This window comes from Cherax quadricarinatus, chromosome 62 (genome assembly GCF_038502225.1).
Source record: "Cherax quadricarinatus isolate ZL_2023a chromosome 62, ASM3850222v1, whole genome shotgun sequence".
NCBI lineage: Eukaryota > Metazoa > Arthropoda > Malacostraca > Decapoda > Parastacidae > Cherax > Cherax quadricarinatus.
In genome coordinates, this window is record NC_091353.1 from 12,622,259 (window position 1) to 12,637,667 (window position 15,409).

General features: G+C 43.0%; 1 protein-coding gene across 3 annotated transcripts in view; it reads right to left on the minus strand.

Annotated features, from left to right (window-relative positions):
- LOC128687249 (UDP-glucosyltransferase 2) overlaps positions 1–15,409 on the minus strand; it is a 255,548-nt gene that overhangs the window by 35,384 nt on the left and 204,755 nt on the right. For all 3 annotated transcript variants that reach the window (XR_011393742.1, XR_011393741.1, XM_070098445.1), the window contains exon 3: positions 2,208–2,427. Coding sequence is in view for 1 of the 3 variants with exons in the window: in XM_070098445.1 (XP_069954546.1) it covers positions 2,208–2,427 (220 nt within the window). In the remaining 2 variants the exon portion in view is untranslated. The remainder of the gene's footprint in view (positions 1–2,207; positions 2,428–15,409) is intronic.

Below are 15,409 nucleotides of genomic sequence, written 5' to 3' on the forward strand. Positions count from 1 at the left end.
ACTCTCTTACTCATTCTCTTACACTCTCTCACTCATTCTCTTACACTCTCTTACTCATTCTCTTACACTCTCTTACTCATTCTCTTACACTCTCTTACTCATTCTCTTACACTCTCTCACTCATTCTCTTACACTCTCTCACTCATTCTTTTACACTCTCTCACTCATTCTCTTACACTCTCTTACTCATTCTCTTACACTCTCTTACTCATTCTCTTACACTCTCTTACTCATTCTCTTACACTCTCTCACTCATTCTCTTACACTCTCTCACTCATTCTCTTACACTCTCTTACTCATTCTCTTACACTCTCTTACTCATTCTCTTACACTCTCTTACTCATTCTCTTACACTCTCTCACTCATTCTCTTACACTCTCTCACTCATTCTTTTACACTCTCTCACTCATTCTCTTACACTCTCTTACTCATTCTCTTACACTCTCTTACTCATTCTCTTACACTCTCTCACTCATTCTTTTACACTCTCTCACTCATTCTTTTACACTCTCTCACTCATTCTCTTACACTCTCTTACTCATTCTCTTACACTCTCTTACTCATTCTCTTACACTCTCTCACTCATTCTCTTACACTCTCTCACTCATTCTCTTACACTCTCTTACTCATTCTCTTACACTCTCTCACTCATTCTCTTACACTCTCTCACTCATTCTCTTACACTCTCTCACTCATTCTCTTACACTCTCTCACTCATTCTCTTACACTCTCTTACTCATTCTCTTACACTCTCTCACTCATTCTCTTACACTCTCTTACTCATTCTCTTACACTCTCTTACTCATTCTCTTACACTCTCTCACTCATTCTCTTACACTCTCTTACTCATTCTCTTACACTCTCTTACTCATTCTCTTACACTCTCTCACTCATTCTCTTACACTCTCTCACTCATTCTCTTACACTCTCTCACTCATTCTCTTACACTCTCTTACTCATTCTCTTACACTCTCTTACTCATTCTCTTACACTCTCTCACTCATTCTCTTACACTCTCTTACTCATTCTCTTACACTCTCTTACTCATTCTCTTACACTCTCTCACTCATTCTTTTACACTCTCTCACTCATTCTCTTACACTCTCTCACTCATTCTCTTACACTCTCTTACTCATTCTCTTACACTCTCTTACTCATTCTCTTACACTCTCTCACTCATTCTCTTACACTCTCTTACTCATTCTCTTACACTCTCTTACTCATTCTCTTACACTCTCTTACTCATTCTCTTACACTCTCTCACTCATTCTTTTACACTCTCTCACTCATTCTCTTACACTCTCTCACTCATTCTCTTACACTCTCTTACTCATTCTCTTACACTCTCTCACTCATTCTCTTACACTCTCTTACTCATTCTCTTACACTCTCTCACTCATTCTCTTACACTCTCTTACTCATTCTCTTACACTCTCTCACTCATTCTCTTACACTCTCTCACTCATTCTCTTACACTCTCTTACTCATTCTCTTACACTCTCTCACTCATTCTCTTACACTCTCTCACTCATTCTCTTACACTCTCTCACTCATTCTCTTACACTCTCTTACTCATTGTCTTACACTCTCTCACTCATTCTCTTACACTCTCTTACTCATTCTCTTACACTCTCTCACTCATTCTCTTACACTCTCTCACTCATTCTCTTACACTCTCTTACTCATTCTCTTACACTCTCTTACTCATTCTCTTACACTCTCTTACTCATTCTCTTACACTCTCTCACTCATTCTCTTACACTCTCTCACTCATTCTCTTACACTCTCTCACTCATTCTCTTACACTCTCTCACTCATTCTCTTACACTCTCTCACTCATTCTCTTACACTCTCTCACTCATTCTCTTACACTCTCTCACTCATTCTCTTACACTCTCTCACTCATTCTCTTACACTCTCTCACTCATTCTCTTACACTCTCTCACTCATTCTCTTACACTCTCTCACTCATTCTCTTACACTCTCTCACTCATTCTCTTACACTCTCTTACTCATTCTCTTACACTCTCTCACTCATTCTCTTACACTCTCTCACTCATTCTCTTACACTCTCTCACTCATTCTTTTACACTCTCACTCATTCTCTTACACTCTCTCACTCATTCTTTTACACTCACTCATTCTCTTACACTCTCTAACTCATTTACTCACTCTCACACCATAAATATAAATAATACATAACTCACCTTGCATCATGCACGAGAGTGTGTACAGCATCAGCAATGGCCTGAGGTGTGAGAGTCTCCCACTGCAGCACGATGCCCTCCCCTCTCCTAGCTACTCGGGCACAGGTCCTGGGCTGGTCGAAGGTAATGGGGAGCCCCAGCATGGGCACCCCATGATAAACTGACTCAGCAGCACTTTGCTTCCCACAATGGGTGATGAACACTTTTGTTGCCTTGTGTCCTGTAAGATTGAGAGGTTAAGTCAGTTTATTTAGGTACAGGTACACATAAATACATTCCCCATCAGTAAAATGGGTACATGGGTGTTAGTCGACTGGTGTGGGTCGCATCATGGGTGTTAGTGGACTGGTGTGGGTCGCATCATGGGTGTTAGTCGACTGGTGTGGGTCGCATCATGGGTGTTAGTCGACTGGTGTGGGTCGCATCATGGGTGTTAGTGGACTGTTGTGGGTCGCATCATGGGTGTTAGTCGACTGGTGTGGGTCGCATCATGGGTGTTAGTGGACTGTTGTGGGTCGCATCATGGGTGTTAGTGGACTGGTGTGGGTCGCATCATGGGTGTTAGTGGACTGGTGTGGGTCGCATCATGGGTGTTAGTCGACTGGTGTGGGTCGCATCATGGGTGTTAGTGGACTGGTGTGGGTCGCATCATGGGTGTTAGTGGACTGGTGTGGGTCGCATCATGGGTGTTAGTGGACTGGTGTGGGTCGCATCATGGGTGTTAGTGGACTGGTGTGGGTCGCATCATGGGTGTTAGTGGACTGTTGTGGGTCGCATCATGGGTGTTAGTGGACTGGTGTGGGTCGCATCATGGGTGTTAGTGGACTGTTGTGGGTCGCATCCTGGGTGTTAGTGGACTGGTGTGGGTAGCATCCTGGGTGTTAGTGGACTGGTGTGGGTCGCATCCTGGGTGTTAGTGGACTGGTGTGGGTCGCATCCTGGGTGTTAGTGGACTGGTGTGGGTCGCATCCTGGGTGTTAGTGGACTGGTGTGGGTCGCATCATGGGTGTTAGTGGACTGGTGTGGGTCGCATCCTGGGACAAAACTGACCTAATTTGCCCAAGAGGCTCTGCATAACAATGGGCATTTTATATAGTAGTATGTCATTGATGTCAACTAGGCCTGTATACCTTGTATATGTACTTGTAGAAATATAGACTATTATTATTATTAAATATTTCTGGATTTTTAACCCGAGTTAGGGAGGGTTAGCCACCCAGGATAACCCAAGAAGTCAGTGCATCATCGAGGACTGTCTGTCTTATTTCCACTGTGTCCTGCTGTATGGCCCTTGTGCTTTAGCGCTTCTTTTTTTTATTATAATAATAATCCACTGTGTCCTCAGTCTTGTCCCCCAGGATGAAATGAGCCAGAATTAAAAATAATATATATATTTAGCACTGAAAAGCAAAAATTTATGTATATTACTTAAGATACCCTTTTAAACATCCATTTTCTTTCATACATTAAAAGAGAAAATGGGTTCATAGAGGAATAATTTTCTCAGTATAAGTAATTAGTAAATAAGTAAGAAAGTAGGTAAATGAGTAAGTAAATATGTTAATAATTAAATAAATGAGAGTAAGTAAGCTTAAAGCCTCGTACAAGATCTGAAACTTTTTGCAATGGTTTTTATTCAGTAAATTATATAGAATTAACTCAATTAACTCATTCAAGGATTAGACGTCCCTTGACAACGTAATATACACACTCAGAAGCTCACAGTGCCCTTATCATAGGGCTGCCCCCGCCATAGGGCTGTAAACGGTTCTCCACTTGCACGTAAATAGTTAATTACCACTGTAACTTGTCCAGTTATCGACACTTAGGCCCAGTCCCTGGACCCATTATGTGCCTCTGTAATACCGCTCACAGGATGAGTATGGGGTGCATAATAAAGATGTTAAACTTGTTCAAACTCTGATGCTCCTTCGGGAGCCACTGGCGGGTCACCACATGAAGAAGACCCGGGCCAGGACCCGTCTTGGTAAACCTACATCAACATTTTCTGAGAAGCTTAACAATTCGCAAACGGGCGAACTTTTAACAAACATCTCTCAGCAGGACTGAGTGTCCCCCTGAGGTGGAAGACTTCAGTAGTGTCACCCTGAACTGGAAGGCTTCAGTGGTGTCAGCCTGAATTGGAAGGCTTCAGTAGTGTCAGCCTGAACTGGAAGGCTTCAGTAGTGTCAGCCTGAACTGGAAGGCTTCAGTAGTGTCAGCCTGAACTGGAAGACTTCAGTAGTTTACCTGGAGAGAGTTCCGGGGGTCAACGCCCCCGCGGCCCAGTCTGTGACCAGGCCTCCTGGTGGATCAGAGCCTGATCAACCAGGCTGTTACTGCTGGCTGCACGCAATCCAACGTACGAGCTACAGCCTGGCTGGTCAGGTACCGACTTTAGGTGTTTGTCCAGTGCCAGCTTGAAGACAGCCAGAGGTCTATTGGTAATCCCCCTTATGTATGCTGGGAGGCAGTTGAACAGTCTCGGGCCCCTGACACTTATTGTATTGTCTCTTAACGTGCTAGTGACACCCTTGCTTTTCATTGGGGGGATGTTGCATCTCCTGCCGAGTCTTTTGCTTTCGTTGTAAGTGATTTTCGTGTGCAAGTTCGGTACTAGTCCCTCTAGGATTTTCCAGGTGTATATAATCATGTATCTCCCGCCTGCGTTCCAGGAAGTACAGGTTCAGGAAATTCAAGCGCTCCCAGCAATTGAGGTGTTTTATCTCCGTTATGCGCGCTGTGAAGGTTCTCTGTACATTTTCTAGGTCAGCAATTTCACCTGCCTTGAAAGGTGCTGTTAGAGTGCAGCAATATTCCAGCCTAGATAGAACAAGCGACCTGAAGAGTGTCATCATGGGCTTGGCATCCCTAGTTTTGAAGGTTCTCATTATCCATCATGTCATTTTTCTAGCAGATGCGATTGATACAATGTTATGGTCCTTGAAGGTGAGATCCTCCGACATGATCACTCCCAGGTCTTTGACGTTGGTTTTTCGCTTTATTTTGTGGCCAGAATTTGTTTTGTACTCTGATGAAGATTTAATTTCCTCATGTTTACCATATCGGAGTAATTGAAATTTCTCATCGTTGAACTTCATATTGTTTTCTGCAGCCCACTGAAAGATTTGGTTGATGTCCGCCTGGAGCCTTGCAGTGTCTGCAATGGAAGACACTGTCATGCAGATTCGGGTGTCACCTGCAAAGACACGGTGCTGTGGCTGACATCCTTGTCTATGTCAGATATGAGGATGAGAAACAAGATGGGAGCGAGTACTGTGCCTTGTGGAACAGAGCTTTTCACCGTAGTAGCCTCGGACTTTATTCTGTTGACTACTACTCTTTGTGTTCTGCTTGTGAGGAAATTATAGATCCATCTACCAACTTTCCCTGTTATTCCTTTGGCACGCATTTTGTGCGCTATTACGTCATGGTCACACTTGTCGAAGGCTTTTGCAAAGTCTGTATATATTACATCTGGATTCTTTTTGTCTTCTAGTGCATCTAGGACCTTGTCATAGTGATCCAGTAGCTGAGACAGACAGGAGCGACCTGCTTTAAACCCATGCTGCCCTGGGTTGTGTAATTGATGGGTATCTAGATGGGTGGCGATCTTGCTTCTTAGGACCCTTTCAAAGATTTTTATGATATGGGATGTTAGTGCTATCGGTCTGTAGTTCTTTGCTTTTGCTTTACTTGCTTAGTGGCAGCCCGAACTGGAAGGCTTCAGTAGGACGATGAGGATATCGTCAAGCATTCCATTTATGTATCAGTAACTACGGCAGCTTTAGTAAAAAAAGAATCATTCTTTTTCGTTAGAGTCGTTTCAAGTTATAGGGTCGTAATTGTAAACAGAATAAAGTCTGAGGCGGCTACAGTGAAAAAATCTGTTCCACAAGGCACAGTACTCGCCCCCATCCTGTTCCTTATCCTCATATCGGACATAGACAGAGATGTAAACCACAGCACCGTGTCTTCCTTTGCGGATGACACCCGAATTTACATGACAGTGTCCTCTTAAATGGGCCGCAGAAAACAATATGAAATTCAGTGAGGAGAAATTTCAATTACTCCGATATGGAAAACCTGAGGAAATTAAAACTATATAGGAGTATAAAACAAACTCTAACCACACAACAGAGCGAAAAACTAATGTGAAGGACCTGGGAGTGATAATGTCAGAGGATCTCACTTTCAAAGATCACAACAATGTATCTACCACATCTGCTAGAAAAATTATAGGATGGATAATGAGAACCTTCAAAACTAGGGATGCCAAGCTTGTTCTCTCTAGGCTGGAATATTGCTGTACACTAACGGCCCCTTTCAAGGTGGGCAAAATTGCTGAACTGGAGAATGTACAGACAATCTTCACGGCACACATAAGTACAATAAAGCACCTAAATTACTGGGAACGGTTGAAGTCCCTTGACTTGCATTCCCTGGGATGCAGGCGAGAAAGATACATGATAATATACACTTGGAAAAACCTAATTTCCACATAACAGTCACTCACTACGAAAGCAAAAGACAGGGCAGGAGATGCAATATTCCCTCAATGAAAAACAGAGGTGCCATGAGTAGGCTAAGAGACAACACAATAAGTGTCAAGGGCCCAAGACTGTTCAGCTGCCTCCCAGCATACATAAGGGGGTTTACCAATAGACTCCTGGCTGTCTTCGAGAAGGTGCTGGACAGGCACCTAAAGTCAGTAACTGCCCAGCCAGGCTGTGGTTCGTACGTTGGTTTGTATGTGACCAGCAGTAACAGCCTGGTTGACCAGACCCTGATCCACCACGAGGCCTGGTCACTGACCGGACCGCGGGGGCATTGACCCCCGAAACCCTCTCCAGATATACTCCAGATACTGACCTTTGTTTTAAGTTCAGTGTTCATTCCTAACATTCTTTCAAGTTCTATTCACATATCTAACCCTGTTTCAAGTTTTACATGGAGTATATCCGGAGAGAGAGTTCTAGGGGTCAACGCCCCCGAGGCCCGGTCTGTGACCAGGCCTCATGGGGGATCAGGGCCTGATCAACAAGGCTGTTACTGCTGGTCGTACGCAATCCAACGTACTAACCACAGCCCGGCTGGTCAGGTACTGACTTTAGGTGCCTGTCCAGTGCCTGCTTGAAGACTGCCAGGGGTCTATTGGTAATCCCCCATATGTATGCTGGGAGGCACTTGAACAGTCTTGGGCCCCTGATACTTATTGTGTCGTCTCTTATGGTGCTGTGGCACCCCGGCTTTTCACTGGGGTGATGTTGCATCTTCTGCTCAGTCTTTTGCTTTCGTTGGGAGTGATTTTCGCATGCAAGTTTGGTACTAATCCCTCTGACACATACCTACCCTTGTTTCAAGTTCTATTCACAAATACACATACCTAACATTGTTTCAAGTTCTGGTATCAGTCTTTGCTGTCCTAGTGACTGTCTTCCAGGGTTCAAGAATTGTTTTCTCTAGGCTTTTTGTGAGATAATCCGTGTATTTCGTTAAATACAAAATTAACGTGTGTTGTATTCCTTGTTGTCTGACTGATCCAGAATGGGCGATAAGCTGCAGCAGTCATCAGTAACAGCAGCAGAAACAGCATCAGTAACAGAGGCAGCAGCACCACCACCAACATCGCCAGCAACAACAGCAATAGAAGCAAAAGTATCACTAGCAGCAACAACAACAGCAGTGAAAACAGCTGCCAGTGCTGCAGCAGCAACAACAGCAAGAGCAGCAGTGACAGAAGAAACAGCAGCAATAACAGAGAGAGCAGCAACATTACCCCCAACATCACCAGCAACAACAGCAGCAGTGACAGCAACAACAGCAGCAGCAACAGAACGAGCTCCAAGAAAAGCATCACCACCAGCAGCAACAACAACAACAATGAAGATTATTACCAATTCTGCAGCAGCAGCAGCAGCAGTGACAGCAACAACAGCAACAGTGAAAACAGTTGCCTATGCAAAAGCAGCACAAAGAGCGGCAGTGACAGAGGCAGTAGCAGCAGCACAAGGCTGAGTGACTAGGAACTTTACACAGTAAACCAACAAGCATGAGAAGACAGTTTACAGTGTGTCTCAGGGCCGTGTAGGGTACGAGTGTCTTTCTGTGTACTTACCCTCTTGTACCGACCCACTGGCCCCTGCTGGGGTTGAGTCCTGGCACCTGGGTACCTTTTGCACCTCGATTACACTCTTATTTCACCATGGCTAAGTTTTTTGCCACTTTTCAGATAGTCATTGCCTATCAATTTCATCTATGACTTTCAGTTCTAAAGCTTTGGGCTCATAATCGAGAGGACCCGAGTTCAGTTCAGGGCAGGGAGGGGGACGTATGGGCGAGCCTTCCTACCACCTGCAGGCCTTTGTTCACCAAGCGGTGATCCAGCCCACCTTAATATATTTTGGATCCAGTAGTGATCCAACCCACATTAACCCATCTTGACATCCCAGACCTCTCAGTTTTGTATGTACCGCAAGTATATATGTATTGTACGTATGTACCAACACTAGTCATGGACTGGGCCGGAGGGGGTGTTGCCCCCGGGACACCCTACAAGTAGCATTCACTACTAACCTACTAACACTATCAAAAGTAACATTCAGTCTTCCAAACAACACATTTAGTGAGCTTTATCTAGGCGAGACACCTAAGTCTCCTAGTACCTACTGCACCTATTCACCAAGCATTATATAGATACCTGCTAGCTAGTTTAGCGTACTCGGCAGCATCCTAAGAGGAGAGATATACCTGGGTAAGCCCGTGTTTACTTAGCAGGAAACAGTTGCTTCTTAGTTGTTAGGTAGTCGAAGGTGGGAACAAAAGCTAGCAACGTTTCTCTGTCATATTGGTGCTCATACAAGGTGTTGAAATGTGTCAGCCTGAACTGGGAGACTTCAGTAGTGCCAGTCTAAGCTGGCAGACTTCAGAATGGCAAGGATATAGTCAAGTATTCCAGCTATGACATCATCAAAGGTTACCTTGCAGCCTAGCTGCAGTTACTATTACTTGACAATGATCATCTCTCAGGATAGCCTGAAATGGAACTTTTGTGAAGATATCTCCAGGGAAAAAAAAACGGGAGGAAGAAAGAGAAAGATGGATGTCATAAGATATCTAACTGCATATACATATATATATATATATATATATATATATATATATATATATATATATATATATATATATATATATATATATATATATATATATATATATATATATATATATATATGGTCATGGTCAGGACATACAAGATACTTAAAGGACTACATGGGGTACATAGAGATAAACTGTAGTAAACGAGAAGACTAGAGACAAGAGAGCCTAGATGGATGTAAAAACGCTGTTCAGTCATTGTTAGGAAATGTTGATTCAGTCTGTGTGATGATCCGAACGTATAGAGACAGACTGTGACCGTTCCAGAGTAGTGGAGAGACGAGGCCAATTGCTAAGATTCGAGCCCTTGAAGCACAACTAGGCGAGTACACAAGTACAACTCCAATCACTGCACTACGACCTTTGCTACTAACAATACTTCTGGCCCAGCCCTATCTATGTGACCTTCACTCCGCTGCTCCAACCAATTCCTGTCCCGTGGTTTCTATGTATCCTTAAGTGTGTGTGTGTGTGTGTGTGTGTGTGTGTGTGTGTGTGTGTGTGTGTGTGTGTGTGTGTGTGTGTGTGTGTGTGTGTGTGTGTGTGTGTGTGTGTGTGTGTGTGTGTGTGTGTGTGTGTGTGTGTGTGTGTGTGTGTGTGTGTGTATGTGTGTGTGTGTGTGTGTGTGTGTGTGTGTGTGTGTGTGTGTGTGTATGTGTATGTGTGTGTGTGTGTGTGTGTGTGTGTGTGTGTGTGTGTGTGTGTGTGTGTGTGTGTGTGTGTATGTGTGTGTGTGTGTGTGTGTGTGTGTGTGTGTGTGTGTGTGTGTGTGTGTGTGTGTATGTGTGTGTGTGTGTGTGTGTGTGTGTGTGTGTGTGTGTGTGTGTGTCTGTCTGTCTGTGTGCGTGTGTGTGTGCGTGTGTGTGTGTGTGTGTGTGTGTGTGTGTGTGTTTGTACCGATCTATTTGTGGTTGCGAAGATCCGACGAATCTGAGCCTGGCCCTGCCTCTTCATTCCTGGCTTCATGAGCTCTTCCATACCTATTCCTAAAGCTGTGTATAGATCACGCATCTACCAGGGCATTCCACTTGCTGATCACTCTGAGGCTGAAGAAATGGTTCCTGACATCCTTGTAACCCATCTGTGACTCTCGGTCCCTGTCCACCTTGTCAGTAATTTATACGTCGTTATCATGTCTTCCATTCTCTCCTCCACAGCCATTTGCTTTAATTTCTAGTCTTTCCTAATTACTTATACTTCTTAACTGTGGGACTAGTCTCGTTGCAAATCTCTGCACATTTTTCAGTGTGGGTCCCATACTGTTGTTCCTTACTCCAAGTTAGTTTAGTTAGTTTAATATGTTTATTATGCACCCCATACCCATCCTGTGGGCGGTAGTCAAAACATTACAGAGGTACATAATTGGTCCAGGAACTGGACTCCAAAGTTTTGATAGCTGAACAAGTTACAGAGGTAATGAACTCACAATTTACAAAGGTAATGAACTCCAGGTAGGTCTGGTCACAATCATGACAAGTTAGTTAGTTTAATATGTTTATAAGATGGGCCCAATATACTTTGTAAATAATGTGAATGACTCTTGGTTGCGATTCCTTAAACCCAACTTTAGATTTACCATTCACTTCAGGTGATATGCACGGTTATATGTTCAGCCAAAGGTCTTCTACTTTAAACTGCACTCCGTTTCTGGTCTTTTCCCTCTCCCAATTTTCATACTCTTGCATTTACTGGCGTTCAGTTCCAGTACCCACTTGTCAGAGTAATTGTGTAGTTTTGCCAGGTGCTCTGTTTTCTCTCGTTAGTTACACTTCACCTTCAGAGGTACATTAGATTCTGTGTCTTCTGGCAGGTCGTTCGCATACGCCAGAAACAGAAATGATCTCTGTAACGATTCTTATGGATGCTTGTTTATTAAAAATATGTACATACGTGTCTCTTTTCGGACAATCATTCTTTGCTTCCTGTTATGAATTATTTGATCCAGTGAAGGGCTTCTCTATCATTCTTGTTCCTCCAGCTTGTGTCTCATTTTCTTGTGGTGTAAGATAACAAATGCTATTTTATAGTTTACCCGTACCTTCCTCTCGTGCCTCACTCCTGCTGTCGTATCATGGAACTCAAGCAAGATTATAAGACAGGATTCACAATCTTTAAAACCGTGCTGATTGTTATTACACAATTCCTCTACCGGTGATCCACCACTTTTACCCAAATTATTTTCCCCATTGCCTTACACAGTATGTAAAACTGACACTGGTCTATAGTTTAATGCTACCTGTTTGTCCCCTTTCTTAAATATCAGACAGTTAGTTGCCCTGTATCAAGTGACTTGTAGTGTTAGTTAGTTTAATATGCCCTGTATCAAGTGACTTGTAGTGTTAGTTAGTTTAATATGCCCTGTATCAAGTGACTTGTAGTGTTAGTTAGTTTAATATGTTTATTATGTACCCCATACCCATCCCGTGGGCAGAAGTCAAAAGATTTATAGAAGTACATTATGGGTCCAGGGACTGGACTGCAAAGTGTTGATAACTGAACAAGTTACAGTGGTAATGAACTATTTACATGTTTATATATAGTTAAAATCGTAATGAGTTATTTATACAGACATGAATTAGATCACACACAGAAAAAAAAGTTTAAGTGGTTTTAGTGGTGTGCACAGCACAGTACTTCTCTCTCTCTCTCAGAAAGATAAACTGTCTGGATCCATTGCCTCTGTTCATTCAGCAGTTTTTGTCCCTCTTGTGTTTGGTATATTATGTACAGTGCTCATTGGTTCATTGGTTCTGTTTGACTCTGGTAATGTCTGTTTCTTTCTGAAATACTTCTCTAAATCTTGTTTAGTTCCTTGCAGACTTCCTGGTTATTTCTTGTAACTTCTCTTTCAGATTCATTACCTGCACCTGTACTGTTGTCTGGCTTGTGATGTAACTAGTAATTCCTGTTCAAGTTCGAAATCTCACATTGTTCAGCCTTTCTTCTTATCCGCAAGAATTCATTGCTTGCTCTTCTGCTGTACTGTGTGTGTGGGGGGGGTGAAAGTGTGTGTGTGTGTGTGGGTGGGTGTTTAAGTGAGCTCATGTTTTTTTCCCGTCTGACAAGCCATTTACGTACATCACGAAGAGCAAGGATCCAAGCACTGATCCTTGAGTGACTCCACTCATCACATGTGTTCACTCTGACTCTCCCTTAACATAGCCCTCTTCTATTCACAAAATATTAATGTATCCATTAAAATACTCGTCCTGTCCAGTGAAGGTCTTCATTCCTGGGTACAACACGCTTCAACCAAGGCTTTCAAAACACAATCGGTCAGAATGTTACCAACATTGGCTAAATTCCTGAATACCTTCTCTGTTACCCCTGGCTACTCCTCAGGTCAATGTATCAGTCTACTGTGTGCTACCCTCAAATGCGTTTTACATTCTAGGAACATGCACTGCATTTTTCCGTCACACTGTCAGAAAAACTTCTGGGAGGTTCGTAAGATAAGATTTAAATCTTACCTTAGCGGTTGTCTAATATCACTTTCTTTCATTGTGCTCACCTGTTCTCTAACACATTTTGTAGTACCACAGGTAATATACTTTTTGGCTCAAGATTGACTGGCCTTGTTTTCAGTGATTTCTTGCGTATCTTCGTTAAGTGCCTGCATGACTCCTCGAATGTCCCTGATGATATCTAAGTGATGGCCAGAAAGCTCCCACCGTTTTTACAACGTCTACAATTCTTAGAAGCTCTTAGGGCCTTCATGGAGTATGCTCAAATACCATCACATGGGCTCACATACAATCACATGGACCCACATACCATCACATGGGCTCACATACCATCACATGGGCTCACAAAATCATATGGGCACACATACCATCACATGGGCTCACATACTATCACATCACATATACCATCACATGGACTCACATAACATCACATGGGCTCACGTACCATCATATATGCATCACATGAGCTCATATACCATCACATGGGCTCACGTATCATCACATATGCATCACATGAGCTCATATACCATCACATGGGCTCACGTACCATCACATATGCATCACATGAGCTCATATACCATCACATGGGCTCACGTACCAACACATATGCATCACATGAGCTCACATACCATCACATGGGTTCACATACCATCACATGAGCTCATATACCATCACGTGGACTCACCATCACATGCGGCTTTTGACATAAAAATTTGGGGCTTCTCTCTCTTACCTCGGATCAAATCTGCCTTCCATTTCCCCAGGTATAATCAACCCCCATGGGTTGAGCCCTTCCCTATGAGCATAAAAATAATGCCCCATGCCCCTTCTTGATGTCCCGGCTCCATACACTGCTTGTCTCCATTTATCCCTCTCCTTCCCCTGCAATTATCCCATACATCAGCTGCATTGTGTGAGTAGCACCCACTGTCAGTGGGCATTTCCATACACTACAGTGGGTATACAAGTGTTTCAGTGGCTATACAAGTGTTTCGGTGGGTATACAAGTGTTTCAGTGGGTATACAAGTGTTTCAGTGGGTATACAAGTGTTTCAGTGGGTATACAAGTGTTTCAGTAGATATACAAGTGTTTCAGTGGGTATACCTGGAGTTTACCTGGAGAGAGTTCCGGGGGTCAACGCCCCCGCGGCCCGGTCTGTGACCAGGCCTCCAGGTGGATCAGAGCCTGATCAACCAGGTTGTTACTGCTGGCTGTACGCAAACCAACGTACGAGCCACAGCCCGGCTGGTCAGGAACCGACTTTAGGTGCTTGTCCAGTGCCAGCTTGAAGACTGCCAGGGGTCTGTTTGTAATCCCCCTTATGTATGCTGGGAGGCAGTTGAACAGTCTCGGGCCCCTGACACTTATTGCATGGTCTCTTAACGTGCTAGTGACACCCCTGCTTTTCATTGGGGGGATGTTGCATAGTCTGCCAAGTCTTTTGCTTTCGTAGTGAGTGATTTTCGTGTGCAAGTTCGGTACTAGTCCCTCTAGGATTTTCCAGGTGTATATAATCATGTATCATGCATACAAGTGTTTCAGTGGATACACAAGTGTTTCAGTGGGTATACAAGTGTTTCAGTAGGGATATAAGTGTTTCAGTAGGTATACAAGTGTTTCAGTCGGTATACAAGTGTTTCAGTGGGTATACAAGTGTTTCAGTAGGTATACAAGTGTTTCAGTGGGTATACAAGTGTTTCAGTGGGTATACAAGTGTTCCAGTGGGTATACAAGTGTTTCAATGGGTATACAAGTGTTTCAGTGGGTACACAAGTGTTTCAGTGGGTATACAAATGTTTCAGTGGGTATGCAAGTGTTTCAGTGGGTATACAAGTGTTTCGGTAGATAAACAAGTATTTCAGTGGATATACAAATGGGTATACAAGTGTTTCAGTGGGTATACAAGTGTTTCAGTGGGTATACAAGTATTTCAGAGGGCAAACAAGTGTTTCAGTGCGTATACAAGTGTTTCAGTGGATATACAAGTGTTTCAGTGGGTATACAAGTGTTTCAGTAGATATACAAGTGTTTCAGTGAAAATACAAATGGGTATACAAGTGTTTCAATGGGTATACAAGTGTTTCGGTAGATATACAAGTATTTCAGTGGATATACAAATGGGTATACAAGTGTTTCAGTGGGTATACAAGTATTTCAGTGGGTATACAAGTGTTTCAGTGGATATACAAGTATTTCAGTGGGTATACAAGTGTTTCAGTGAAAATACAAATGGGTATACAAGTTTTTCAATGGGTATACAAGTGTTTCAGTGGATATACAAGTATTTCAGTAGATATACAAGTGTTTCAGTGAAAATACAAATGGGTATACAAGTTTTTCAATGGGTATACAAGTGTTTCAGTAGGTATACAAGTGTTTCAGTGGGTATACAAGTAGGTATACAAGTGTTTCAGTGGATATACAAATGGGTATACAAGTGTTTCAGTGAGTATACAAGTAGGTATACAAGTGTTTCATGGATATACAGTGGGTATACAAGTGTTTCAATGGGTATACAAGTGTTTCAGTGTGTATACAAGTGTTTCAGTGTGTATACAGGTGTCTCAGTACGTATACAA